This window comes from Phallusia mammillata, chromosome 6, assembly GCF_965637545.1.
Source record: "Phallusia mammillata chromosome 6, kaPhaMamm4.hap1.1, whole genome shotgun sequence".
NCBI classification, from domain to species: Eukaryota; Metazoa; Chordata; class Ascidiacea; order Phlebobranchia; family Ascidiidae; genus Phallusia; species Phallusia mammillata.
The window spans coordinates 25046079-25060955 of NC_137257.1; the positions used below are offsets into that span (position 1 = coordinate 25046079).

Genomic DNA, 14877 nt, shown 5'->3' on the forward strand with positions numbered 1-14877 from the left:
TTAACGACTTGTGTAATGTTTGCTGCTACCTCGTTCTAAACTGATCTCAAATTTAACACTTTTCTGAAACTTCAAAAACATTACCTAAATCCAAATCATTCCGTTTAAATGTCACACAAATAATGGATATCTCCGATTTACTGGCAATATTTACAAACAAAAATAAAATCAAACAACCCGGAAATTACACAATCGCAGAAAAAACGCTTGAATGCGGTTTACTCAATAATTGAACCACATAAATTTAAACAACAGTGACAAAAAAAACAAGAAACGCTCAAAATCCAAAAATCAAGTACCGTCAAACCATATTGTTTAATCTATAGACGATTTGTGTCAATATGCTTTCTAAATAACCGAAATATGTTCTTTACGACTGTTAAGCTACAGTTTAGAATACAGCATGTAATAAACCGGAATTGTCTATAATTGTCATTGTTTGCTAAAAATTCAGGGCTAACCTTTATACTGTGATTTCAAAACCGAAATATATGTCGAAACCTTATTATATTTTCAACATACATATTGGACAGCTAGGCGTCCAGTTAAGTAGAATCAGAACTTTTTTTAGTGTCCTAAACAGCGATAACAATAAATCATCACGAATAAGTTGAATACAGCTTCGAAAAAAGCATCACGAAAAATTTAAACCAGTTCACAACATGAACTTTAACAAATATTTGGAGGTCTTTTATGACAGAGAAAATCCTGATTTCAGCATTTTAGTCCCAAACACCAAGCTATTGACGCTCATGATTAAAGCAATCAAAGTCACAAATAATGGTACGGTATAAGACTATATGTTTTTCGATTTGCAACTGAGATAGATACATTTTTGATTCTACCCTGAATGAATTTCCCAAAGCTTGTCATATGAGTAATTTCGTGACTCCCTTGAAAACCCATCCGTGAAGCACGTTTGAATTTAGTGATGCTCACATGTCACGTCTGTTCATTTGCTTGGCAAAATCATCGTGAACATTCATGTGAGGTAATCCGTGGTACTCATGTGATCCAATCGTGATGTTCACATGATCGAATTTGTGAAAACCTAATAAAACCGTGATCAAACCATAAATAAACTGTGCATGACACCACGTGATTCCAGAAAAAAATCACGGGCGTGATACAGTTCACGATTCCGTGATTAATCCTTATGATTGTACGGGCGAGAGATTTTCTTCCTCCAAATCTTCGATGATCTGAATCAAAGTCTTTTCTCCCTTCTGGGACATCCCCGCCTACGTAATAATAACATGACGTCACGGTGACGTAAGAACTTCACACAGAAATCGTAAAAAGTTTTTAACTTACCGTCATACTCATAAAACTGAGAAACTTTTTGAGCATAGAAATCATTGGCTCGAAGTCGGATGTCCCGCGCAGATGCGCACGAATCGTTGTGACGTTGCCACGGTTACCGTGAATAAGGCATCCGAGCACGAGGGCTGCGTGTGACGCCATAATGGAATGTTCCATGTGTTCGTTGGCCTTGTTTAAAGCTTAAAACACAAAGAGATCGTTTAAGGCTTATATAAATCAAGTTTATTATTTTCACTGTTCCATTGGTTCGAATAGTATTCCTAGCACACCTGCCCAAAATCACTGGTTTAACACAATAGGCGTACATAACTTTTCTTGTATGCAAGTAATTATCGACTATCACCAGTTTGAATGTTCCATCGTGATTTGCTTCATCTATTGTTTGTAATAATAAAGCTTGTTGTGTAATAATAAGAATATAATCGCGTGGGCCTGTTGCTACATAAAGTACAATACAGTAGTTAAGTGTTAGCTTATTTACATTATGGCATTATTATAAAATTTCGTTTGGGTTCCGCAAGATTATTTTAATGTATAAAGTGTTCCGTGATTTCAAGGTTAAAAACACTGGGGTAAAAAAGCTGGACTTAAATCAACTCCAAACCACCAGCTACTTACTGTCCTGCATTTGGGCTTTTTCTTCTGTGGTCAAACCGGCTTCAGGGTTTCGTGACGTAGAACGTACCGACTCCTGACTGCCCCCTAGCGACTGTTCATCACCGTCTTCGGCAGGAACCCATTCCATACCGTCCTCTGACTCCACCCAGCGGCCATCTTTGGCGTCAGCTTTGAACTCCATGCGCTGGGAGCTGAACAAAAAAAACGAATAAACTTACTTACTTACGCCTAATTCAACGTACAACGTTGTTATTACGTGCATTACAGTGTTTTTTCACTTGATATTTTCTTTGACTATACCAGGGATGACCAAACTACGGCCCGCGGGGCGGCTTCGGCCCTCGAGGTCATTTCATCCGGTCCGCGACCACTTTTTTGGTTTTTTAGTTTTATAAAATAACAGTAATTTAAAAAACAACGTTTAAAACCAACAAGTTGAAATCAAATTTGAGATAACTTTATGTACCGAAAACAGCGTCTAACGCAAAACAATTGTTTTGTCAATTGAAGACAAGCTACAGGAAACAACATTCGAGTTGGGTTCATGTGTAGTGATTTTAGGGTGCCTGGTGATTTTACACCTGATATCAGACTTGTGGCCTCCCCCTAACTTCTAGCTGCTTGGGACTTTAAGATGTTTATGACATTAATCTATTGTTGTTGCAACGAAATTCGAAGGGGAGAATTCGAACTCGGTAATTGACTTTGTTGTAAAAATACTCCAAAAAAACTTAAAAAACAATGTTTCAAAACCTCATAAACATGTCTACTTCCATTAGAACAATACAAATATTGTTTTGCATATTCACTACGGTTTGTGGCAGGGTCGTATTTTCAGAGCGCAGTATAAGGAAACACATTTGACTGACAGTTCCCCACACATTTCCTACCGAATCATATTTCACAAAACGTGCATGTCTGTTTTTCAGGAAGCCTCCTTTTTTGAAAATAAAATCGCTTAAATCAGTCTTGTATGTTTGAAGCTTTATAACAATATAAAGCAGTGCTACACAAATGAGGAGACCGATTGTTTCGTTGTATGATATCAAGGAAATTAAAAGATTACATTCATCTTCATTCTTGACTAACGAGTTGTTGGAACTTAAAGATAAAAATATACATGGAAATGCGCTTAATCGTTTTAACATAACCACAGCTGACTGCTCTTACAGCTCAAGACACTGACCAAATACCTTCATGTCCATTCAAAACAGATATATTTTGTTGAAGCTGAATTATGCGGATTTTGATTTCGGATCTTAAACAGAACCTTTAATGCATTGCGAATCCACCATAGCACTTTTGTATGATTCGCCAAATAAATTAGTCTTTTAGCTTGTAAAGGTTGCCGATCCCTGGCCAACATTAAATTTTACCTTGAAGAAGATTTTGAGTCTGAACTTTGGCTTTCGTTCCTCTTTGCTTCCACAGCTTTTTTGACTCCTTCTTCGCCCAAAACTTCGTTGTCACGTGCCGCGTCTTCACGTTCGTAAAACAACTAAAAAAGTAAACAAACACAAGTTAGAATATTGTAAGTGAAAAAGACGCTTACTTTACTAAACAAAATCCAATCAAAGTCGCACAGAAAGTAAATGTCATAACTCAAACATTTTGACAAAGCTACTGTGATCATTAGTTAACCAGTGCAATACTTAGTAAGCTGCAGATAGTGCACACTGTTTTGAACTGTGTGGTCTTATCAGTGCAGCTGGTGACATTGGCGGCCAACCAGTGCAGCCACATTGCAGAACTATTGTTGAGAGTAACAGACTGCAAAGTGCAAATCTATACCTCACCCAATCTGTTCAATGCTACAACTGGCCAACGGTGACAACACATTGGCATACAGGGTAACGTAAAGTACGACACTCCAGTTTGGAGCAGGGGTGGGCAACCTTTGTTACTGTAGGGCCAATTATAATATGTCAAAAATGGATCGAGGGCCGCACATGTGCTATCCCAGTGATTTTGCTTTGTTTCTTACCAAATATGCTTAACTACAAGTATAATTCGTGTTTGATTCTAGCCACATTTTGCCAGATCGAAGAAAACTAGCTTCAGGCGCATTCATCAGCTCAAAAATATGTAATAATTGGACTTGTTTGCCAGTACTTTTGAAATCCAAGCGTCTCTGCGGGCCGCACAAGCTTTAATGAAGGGCCGCCGGTTGCCCACCCCTGGTTTGGAGCAACAGACTGAAAAGTCGTGCCTCATCTCAACTGTTCGATACTACAGCTGGGCATAAACCAATACAGTTTTCAAAAGTTTGATTTAAACTTTAAACACTTCAATGGTTTGGAAAACTAAACAACGTGTTAAGAGCTTAACTCTGTCAAGCGTTTATAGCTCGGCCGTCAAGAAAAAAATACCAGTGGTTCCCAGCTTTCAATAAATCTAACCCTGACACCAAACTTGGTCAATTTACGCCTGTTGGATAAGTCTGGTGAAGCCTACAAGCTACATCTATCAAAAATATTCGTTACACAAAACATTAAGAGCCTTTAAACAAAACATGATATCAGCTGTTTAGTAAAACCTCATTTGCACAAATAGTTCCAATATCAACAATTTCCTACAATAGTAAACAGATTTAAAACTGAAAGGCAAATCGCATACAGGTGAATTTTAGAGAGCTGTACCTGAACTAGCGCTTGAACGACGTTGAGTGAAGAAGGGGCATCCCCACTACCGCCGGAAGGGAAAGTACCAGCCGGTGGTATTTCCATTTTCATTAGCAACATTCGGTTTTTGGCGCTGCTCTCAACCAAATTCACCAACAGACCAAGACCCTGATTGGAATAAGATAATTTTTTTAATCAGTTTCGAAGTTTTGGCCAAATCCACATACAAATGCCTGTGATATAGTTTTTAAATGGTTGTGATATGCAGTACTCAGTGGTGGGATTCAGTCGGTTCGCACGGGTTCTGTAGAACCGTCTCACGAAATTTTATGAGATCAGTGAACCGGTTAGCATTACTGGTTACTGTCAATGGACTTTTTGTAACAGAACCGGCTGAAAAATATGACTTTTGTGATAGAACCGGCTGGAAAAAAAATTTAATCCCACCACTGGATATACTTATACATCACATCATGTAAACTAAACCATAATTTGCTATTATTATTGACTGTTTTAAGTGAAATGAGTCCAGGCATAACAATATTTTTGTAACAGTATTATATTACTAAACACTAATATGTTTTCTCTGACATTTTTGTGCTTATATTTTCAACAAATTAAAATTTATAGGGGGCCATTTATTCTGCATCTGTTTGTACTTTTGCTTATTTTCCTACAATTTTTAAGTTGTTTGTCTACCAGAGAACAATATCATCATCATTCACATAAAAACTACACCACACTAATGTTGCATGCTACCAAGTGTTGGTGAATGGTTTAACTCTGTCCCACAATAAACTATAATCATTACATTCTGTTTGCTTTTTGTTTTGTTTGTTTGTTTGTTTTTTCAATGCAAATTCGATTACAAGCGTATGTGAATCCTTATTTTTAGTTGCATATTTTCAAGAATGAAAAATGTACAAGAACCCATAATTGGTGTTAACGAGTAAAAAAATGCATTAAGATCACAATAAACTACAGACATACCAGCAAACTGATTTCATATCGGTGACTTTCTTTAAGATAGTGTGGTGTGGTCAGTGTACATTTAACAATGCACGGTAACATGTCTTCTTGGTCACCGACCTTGTTGCTTATCCATTCTAGATTAAAAAACATACAAGTGTGAAAAAACAGCAACTACACAAGCAAAGTGCGTTCAATGAAAACATTTTAATGGCAACATAACAAGGGCTTAGTCTAGTACTCTACGACCATACACTTGTGTAACAATATAGGAACACAGACAAACTTACCACTGTCATTGCTGATGTTAACAAGCAGTCGCACAATTTGAACCACGCAGTTGTATAACACCATGTAGGTTTTATCCGATTTCTTTGCATCTCCACTTTCATCTGGATCACTTGTGTTCCCGGGATGGTGAATCAACCATTGCTGGCATAATTTTAACAATCTTAACCATAAAAAGTAAAATGGTAAATATGGTGTTTTAATCTATAAGGTCTCATCAGTGTCATCACATAAAGCAACTGGCTCTGTTATTAACAGTAACGGATATTACTAGCCAATTTATGAGTTTTTATGCATAATTATAGTTTTAAAATCTAAATCAAAGATTTACATTTGCACAAATGTTTAGAAGAATTTTTTTCCAGGTAAATGTTATATGCACCAACAAACGATTAACTTACGAAGCCATCTTCTTTAACAAGAGCGCCCTCTGGTGTGTGACAAGGTACATACTGTTCCTCGGAGAATTGACAATTCCATTTTCGAGAACTTTAAGTATTCTTTCGAGCAGAGAGAGGGTTTGCTCGTATTGTTCCGTCACAAGAGTGGAAGGGACAAGTATATCAACATTGCTTTTAACTGCAAACAACAATTTGGAAAATGATTTTACATGCTTTGGGACAAATAACTTTATAAATTTGGTGCAAAAAAATGTAAAATGTAACTTTAAAAAGTGGATTACCAAAAACAAAAATGTAAATAAACTTGTTTACAATAAAAAAACACAATTTAAATAAGTTATAAACTACACAAAACAGAGAAACTGTATCAATGAGATCAATGAGCTCACAGTACTTCTGGTCTCGACCTGCAAACTAGAACAAGATTTAGAACTTACCTAATGATATAATGTGATCAAGCCCACCCTTGATTCGAATTTCCTCTCGAAACCATTCTGTCGTTCTCCGAGCTGTGAAGCGAAGAAGTGCTTCACTGGCAAGGCGCTTCATCTGCGAATAATTAAAATGTTAAATGTAACTAAAATCAATTGAAAAATCTTGCCAAGGATTTTATTACACTTAAAACTATGTCAGAGTTATACAACAAATGTTGTTTGGAGGAAAAAATGAAAAAAAGAGAAAAGTTTGGAGGAAAAAATGCTAAAATGCCAATAACATTCGCACAATACTTAATACACATTGTACCGACTATCACAAAGTACAATCATATACAGTGAGAATTGTAAGTGGGACATAGCTTTTAAGGGCATGGTTAAGTTTAAGGTAAATTTTAATAAAACAGGTTAAATTCAGGCATATTTTGACACTTAGCCTTATTTGTGACGCATTATTATCAACTTCCAGGGCTAATACAGGCCTTAGAAATATTTAGGCTAGGTTTGGCTCCTGCTTACAATTTTGCTATTCCGTTTGATGTGATTACCCGAAATACAAAATGTTCAACAGCACAGGTTGTTAGTTGTTTAAAATTTCTATGCAACAACACAGCATATTCTCCCCTTAATAAAACCAATACTCACATCAGCATCTTTGCCTGACAGCAATGCATCTCCACACGATTCAACCATCTCTTCTATTTTACTTTCCACTGATGCAAAAGTTTTTTCATCGTCGGTTTTTGCATCAGCACCTTTGCTCTTGAAAAATTTATACTTTCCACCTTTCTTTGGTTGAGTTTCTGAAATTACAGTAAAAGTACAAAATAAATTCCATATTTTTGCCATTTTACATTGAAAAAAAAAAGTTGATCAAAAATCATTACCTTTCGCTGGAGATCCGTTCCGCTTGGCTGGCTCTCTCTCAAGGGGATCAAGAAGTTTCAACAAAAGTTGCAAAGTCACCTTGTCGATCTCCATTCTTCTGTCACGACTCAGCATAAACAAAAGAGCAGCAGTTGCCAATGCGAGCGACTATAAGAAATGTTTAATTACTACATGCTGTTTTATTTGCAAAACTGGATTTGATTTATTTGCAAAACTGGACAATTACAGCTAGCTAGGCATTGATTAGTATCACCGCATAACTTAATGCTATATTACACAAATTCATGTACTAAAACAGTACTACTGAATTTCAAAAACTGCTGTATCAACAAAGACATTTATTCGTTAAATAAAAGTTTTCCGTCTAATAGGAAATTTTCCAATAGACTGAAGTGTTTAAAATTGGTTTATAGTTGAGCAGTGTAGCATAAATGATAAAAGGCTGAGAAAATTTCATGATTTTAGACAAGGTGATTCACAGAGTAAAAGTATTTGTGCCATAACCAGTCCCACCTTGTTACTGGTTGCATCTTGCAAGTGAGAGAAAACTTTAATAGAAATGTTATGAGCCCTGAGGTAGAGACGAAAGTTGTGTTGCTGGCACTTGCTGGCCAAGTTCGTTGCAGAAAGGCACCTGAATAAAAGAAGATTTATTGAGGATTCTTCACAATGTAAACAGCTGACCAATGTTGTGTGGTGGTTAGGTTGTTAGAAAGAAGATGGTGAAACATAGTTAAAAACAGTTTAATCTCAGAAACCTAAAATTTACAGCATAATTTTAACCTAAGGTTGCAAGCAATTGAAACAATTTTCGGCTGTCATTTGTGAGCAATTTTACCAAACGTTTCATGTGTCTGGGTATACACACAAGCTCCCTGAGTACTAAAGACCACTGTGAGCAACATTTGATGTGTATGCTGTGGCCACACACTAGTTTATGTGCAGCATAAAGTTTTATGTGTCTGGGAATACACACAAGCTACTGGGGGCAATAAGACCAATGTGAGTTAGGGTTAGGGTAAGTGAATGAGCCCATTGTATGCTCAATTTATGAGCAGCATACTTTTCTTCCAACACACACACACACACACACAGACACACACACAAATACACACACACACACACACACAAATACACGCACACAGACACACACACACACAGACACACACACACAAATACACACACACACACACACACACACACACACACACACACACACACACACACACACACACACACACACACCTTATGGAGAAAGGTTGTGAAGGTTGGAGGCCTTCGAGTAAATATTCCACATCATCTTCAAACTCCTGAGCTTCTCCCTCTTCGAGACAGTTTTGATAATTTTTTACATGCTTCACCACCGTGTAATACTGGAAGCAAAAAAGAAAGGTTTGAATGGGAAAGCATTTTTTTAAAAAAAGGTAAGGTTTCTTTAAAAACTACTTACAAAGTTTTAAAAGAAAAGCCTGTAAAATAGCAAGTTGCTAGCCAGCATTAAGAATCAGACTGATTTTGTTTTTTTTGGCACATAAATTTGCAGTTTTATTGAAAAAAGCTTTTTTATCCGTTTCTTTTGTTGTACATATTTAGCAGTGAATTGTATTGCATTTTTAGGAACTGATGAAAAAAAAAAAAAGGTCACACTTATACATAGTTATCATTTGCAACAAGTTACTGTAAAATACTGTGCAGACAACATATAAGAAAATTTGTCAATAACATTGTATTCAGTTGGACATGAGCAAAGATTGCGTATCTATGCAAACTTGTAACATCAGTTTTGGTATTTATGAACAAAACTTACTGCTTTTGCATTTTTGTTGCATTTTAGTGATGTTACAATGCTTTCGCCAACATTTTCAGGCCATGTGGTTGCTCGTGTTAACTTTGGAACGACTTCTCCCGAGTTTTCACTCTTCGAAATTGGTTGGGATAACGGCTGTGATTCCGAATTATCCTAAAAATAAAAAGTTAACAAAAGCGTCACAAGTTTTTACTTTCTTGCTAGAAAATAATTTTTAGATTAGAAAGGCCTAAATCCATGTAACACAATGATAGGCTGTGCAGGTGAGGTTTAAACTTTGTAATATATTCGGCAAACAAATGTCCAAACTGCATTCTAGCTTACATCCAAATTGCTTTGCGAAGACCTTTCAGAATCTGTTACCCATGGACGGGAGTTGTACGATGGCTTTACATTCCCTGCCTAAAAAATAGAAAACATAAAAACTAAGTGCAACGGTTTTCCACTAGCAGTATATTTAACAGTTTTTTGTTTTTGACAGTTTAACTGACCAATTAATCTGACATCTATTTTTATTGGGTATAGTATTTTTTTAAATGCTGAACAGATGATTTCTGCATATTCCGTTTTTATTGCATACTGAATTTTAAACTGTAGTGCAGGGGTCTCAAACATGCGGCCCGCGGGCCGCATGCGGCCCTCCAAGGGTTTTTGTGCGGCCCGCGAAGGTACTTTTAGAAGTTATGTGTTTTACTCGGGTGGAATACCCTGTAAAACCAGTGAGTTTACATGATATAATCATTCTCTGATAGTGGTATTTGCAACGTTTAAATGGCATGATCAAAATAGTCCATCTTCAGAATCAGCAGTTGCGATTGTTGCGTCATTTTTTTCATTGTTGTGTCACTGTATGCCATTGTTTCAACACAAAGCGAGAAAGCAGAGTTGGCTCTTTCACTTTGCTACACTGTATGTTTGTGTGTTATTTATTACAATATTGTTTTTTTTATACTATAATGGGATTAATAAACATTTCCTTTTTAATCACGCAATATGTTTGTTGTCATGTCACACTGTAACAAATGTTTCGATAGTGTGGCCCTCGACTTACTTAAAAGTTTGTTTTTGGCCCTAAAAGCTACGGTGGCCCACAAGTGCAATTCAACAACTTTTTGGCTGACATTAATTTTTTTTCAGTGCAAACATATTTTTTTGATGCAAACATTTTTTTTTTCAGTGCAAACATTTTATTTTCAGTGCAAACATTTATTTTTCGATGCAAACATTTTATTTGCAATACAAACATTTATTTTTCAGTGCAAACATTTATTTTTCGATGCAAACATTTATTTTTCAGTGCAAAAATTTTTGTTTCGATGCAAACATTTTTTTTGGTGCAAACATTTTTTTTTCAGTGCAAACATTTATTTTTCAGTGCCAAAAAATTTGTAGGTTCCATTACAGGGTGTGTCACAATTTTTCAAAATTGTGGAAACGTGATAAACCTGTACATTACACAGGCAATTGGTTGCAATCCCTGGCCACTAAACAATTCAGTACTTTCTATAGTTAATAAAAATTATAATAACAAGTATGTTGTGGATTTAAAGTTAAGATGGATTGTTTTTTTGCACTTATCCACATTTACATTCTGTCTGTAGCCTACTCTCTGCACACCATGCCAAAAACCAAAACGCTGGAGTTGTTTGTCTAAGCTGCACTGTAGGACATGTAAAATGTTGTGTTGTTTTACGGTGAAGCTTGCTAATAGGCTTCATTGTCAAGCAATATAGGCTACATCACACTTCCTATTATTGTTTAGTTTAAAATAAAGGTCCAATACTTCTACCCTTGTGTTAACTTCTTAAAAAAAAAACCAAATTGTCTGCCACATCGAACTATTTTGCTTTATAATGCCAAAGTGAAGTATTTTGCTATTTTGCTTCATATTGTCAAAGTGAAGTAGGTAAACCGACACATATATTTAATTTAAGTCCCGAAAATTCAGATAAATTAAAATCGATTTTATTTGTGCCCTATTAGAAAGTAGTCCTTTAGAAACCATTGCTGCATATGGCTTTATTGAGCCTTCTTCCTCCCGGCTACGCCTGAAACTGTACTCTCGCTTCGCTCTCACAGCCAGCTTAGCCCGCCCCCAATCTGTCCATGCTTAGCCCGTGTTAAATTTGTTAAGCCATTAGTTGACCTTGTTTAGCTCGCTAAGTCCAGACTTAACCAGCTTAGACTTAGCCCCTGTTCAATGAACTACGTCAGTGATTCTCAACCGGGGCCCTCTGGGCCACGCATGTCGGTTCACTAGAAACATTCGCCAAGATACATTAAGTAATTTTTTTCTTCGTGGCGTAACCCCTTTCTTTCGTAATGCACAAAATTAAGGATATGTTACAAATGTCTTGACTTTGGACTCGGTCTTCGTGGCACATTGGGGCCACCAAGTACCATACCTACTTGATTTGATGTGATTTTTCTTCAGCAATAAACTTTAACGATTCTGGAACTAAAAAGTTGATTTGCCGTTACCTATCTTTAGGATTCGGCTTTTTACCTAATTTCATGGCCATAGCAATTTGTAAAACGTGAGCACTGTACTTGTTAAGGTACGCATGGCCCATGTCTTAATATTTATGCCGTTTTTCTGTTTTATAGAAATTTATTACTACCCCTATAAATCCTGGACTTTAATTTAAGTAAGTTTTTTATCTGCGTTTTTTTTTGTGCAGGGGTCACTGGGTCCTAAGGGGTTACTTATTGGGGGCACAGGTCCTTAAGGTTACTTGAAGGGGGGCACGATCTATGAAAGGTTGAGAACCACCGCACTAAGCCATCGCTTAGCACACTTGGCCCGGACAAGGTCTGATTACATCCTAAGCTCCGACTGTAGGCTGCACAATGCCTACCATGTCATTTTGCAATTTTTGACACGGCGTGTAAGTCCTAGGTGATGAAGCCATAAATGTTTGCTCAAAAAAAGTTTGCAACCAAAAAAAATTTTTGCACTGAAAAAAAAATTTTTGTACTGAAAAATAAATGTTTGCACTGAAATAAAAATGTTTGCACTGAAAAATTAATGTTTGCATCGAAAAATAAATGTTTGCATCGAAAAATAAATGTTTGCACTGAAATAAAAATGTTTGCACTGAAAAATAAATGTTTGCACTGAAAAATAAATGTTTGCACCGAAAAATAGATGTTTGCACTGAAAAATAAATGTACGCCAAAAAAATGTTGAATTGCACTTGTGGGCCACCGTAAAAAGCAGTTTGAGTTTGAGACCCCTGCTGTAGTGTATAATCAGCAAAAAAGTATTTCAGTTAATTTCTTCTTTATTTCAATCCTAAATACACTGGGCAAGTTGGAGTGCACCATATTCAATTTTAAGCATTGTTTCAAATACTGTGTTAGCCAAAATTACACCTTTTCATGCAGTTTGTATCAGCACATCACAAGATGATTACAAAAAAACATTTAAATACAGACCAGACTCTTGATTTAATAGAAACACCATAGACCCCTGGTAGATGCATGATGTGATTTGAATATTCATTTACAAAAAAGCAAATTGGGCCCACAAACAGTTGTCTAATTCTTAACTTATACCTGTTTGTCAGTGTTGGCTACTGCTTTCGAAAACTTGCGTAGATTGGATTTCTTCTTTCCAGGAGACGAACTGGCTGATACCTAACATCACAACATAGAGAAGTTTAATACGTGACAAAAATGTCTGAAACTGTATAAAATAGCCGCAACAGTTGGCCTTACTATGTGAAACTGTTGGATACATGTGGTACGACTACAGAATAAACTTTAATAAATGATTTCTGGATCACACCAGGTAAATACAATGTTATCAGTTATAAATGTTATCAGTATACTTATTCCACTAAATGGTGCACATATCTCCAGATTGGAATTTAGCATTAATCAAAAAATTCTGTCAGTTGTTATTTTTGAATAATATTTAGACAAAAAATTTGATAAATTTGAGTCGCAATGGCCACATACAAAACAAAAGACAATATTAATCAAAAAAATGAACAAAATTATTACTAAAACTGATGCTTACCTTGTTGTCAATGAGGGCCCCTGGATTGTTAGTTGGAAAAGATATATTTGAAGTTTTGTTAGGAACTGTCCTATTCTTTGAATCAACAGAGGGTTCAAACTCGGACATATTGGATTTAGAAACATTGTCGGAACCATTTTCTTCGGGCAGTGCTTTGTCTGGGTGGTTGTGTTTCACAGGCATACTGTCATTTGTTTTTGAACTTTTAGTTGGGCTATGCAATGGAGTTTTCTTGCCGCCACGTTGAATATTTAAAACCACTTTTCCGTCTATAGTTTTCATTGTGGCAGCTGTAATTGTTGGCAAAGTTTTTGCTGTTTTTGTCGGGGACGATTTGCCTGAGGTGCATTTGGTGTGCGGTGACTGTGAACTTGTAAATGTATTACTTTCTGAATTTGTGTCACCAAAGCCGAACATATTGTCAAAATCAGGACTTTTTTGTGAGGTTTCTTTTGTGTCCGATGTTTTATCTGGGACAGGGTCATCACCAAATAAGGCATCAAATTTGTCTGAAGCTGATTTTTCATTCTTTTTGAAGAGAACGTCATATTTGGTTTCATTGCTCCGAGGAGTGTATCCACTTCTTGACAATTCGACAGGGCCTTCGTCGTCGCTTTCATTTGCTGGAGTTCTATTTGTAATTGAAGGTTTTGCAAGTTTTACTGGTGAGCTCGGACCAAAGAGTGCATCAAACTTTTCAGCTGCACTGTTACGATTTTGCGGCTCCGTAACATTTTTTGTCGGGGAACGTTTTGTCCCATTTACAGCATATTCGATTTTGATGAGACGGTTGGATATTGTCGACATTACAGGAACTTCACTGGTTGGTTTTAACCTTTTTTTCTTTATTTCATCGACCTCAACCATAATTTTCTGTTCCCCAGATGAGAATAAAGCATCGAATTTTGATTCTGCTGTTTCTTTTCGCTTGCGACTGTAAGTACGAGGATTTGAAGACTTCATCTTTCATGGCATGCAGACCAATTGTTATTGTACAGTTACAGAAAAAATACTTAAAGAAACATCATTTGTATGTAACAAACATTTCTTAAATCCTTAGAAAGTTCTGTTTATGTTTCAAAACAATGTGACAATGCAATTATGAAAAAAAAACAATTTTACAAAAACGTCAAAAAAACTTTTTAACATTACAAACATTACATAGAAATTGATAGAATAAAGCTTTCTACAGTAAAATAATGGTAATAAAATTCATTTTATAAGATATGTCGCACAGTTTTATGTGTATTTTTTAGATTGATTGTAGACAGTAGTTTTAGAACCAAATATTAGTTCATTTGCATTCAAAATTTAAAATCCAACACTTAACAGAGAAACTCTTTCAATCGCTCAGTTCACAACGACTGCCGCTAGTGGCGCTACAGATTAATCCATTAATTATGTTGGTTTAATTCATAGAAATCTAAAATACATAAAAGATCAAATTTTAAGTTATATTAAAATTTAGCATGCTTTAATTTGTTTAACGAAGATTAAACACGTT

At 36.0% G+C, this 14877-nt stretch overlaps 1 protein-coding gene across 1 annotated transcript; it reads right to left on the reverse strand.

The window, feature by feature from the left end:
• Positions 1-122: 122 nt before the first annotated feature.
• Positions 123-14457, reverse strand: LOC145233772 (wings apart-like protein homolog). The gene is made up of 17 exons (XM_080098554.1): positions 13374-14457; positions 12908-12988; positions 9674-9751; positions 9350-9502; positions 8788-8915; positions 8056-8176; positions 7542-7689; positions 7300-7457; positions 6658-6769; positions 6221-6398; positions 5822-5982; positions 5553-5668; positions 4581-4730; positions 3318-3439; positions 1942-2132; positions 1315-1502; positions 123-1241 (listed from the first exon to the last, which is right to left on the reverse strand). Exons 1-17 carry the CDS (start codon positions 14334-14336, stop codon positions 1155-1157), a joined length of 3135 nt encoding a protein of 1044 aa, XP_079954680.1. The 5' UTR covers positions 14337-14457; the 3' UTR covers positions 123-1154.
• Between the last annotated feature and the right edge of the window lie 420 nt (positions 14458-14877).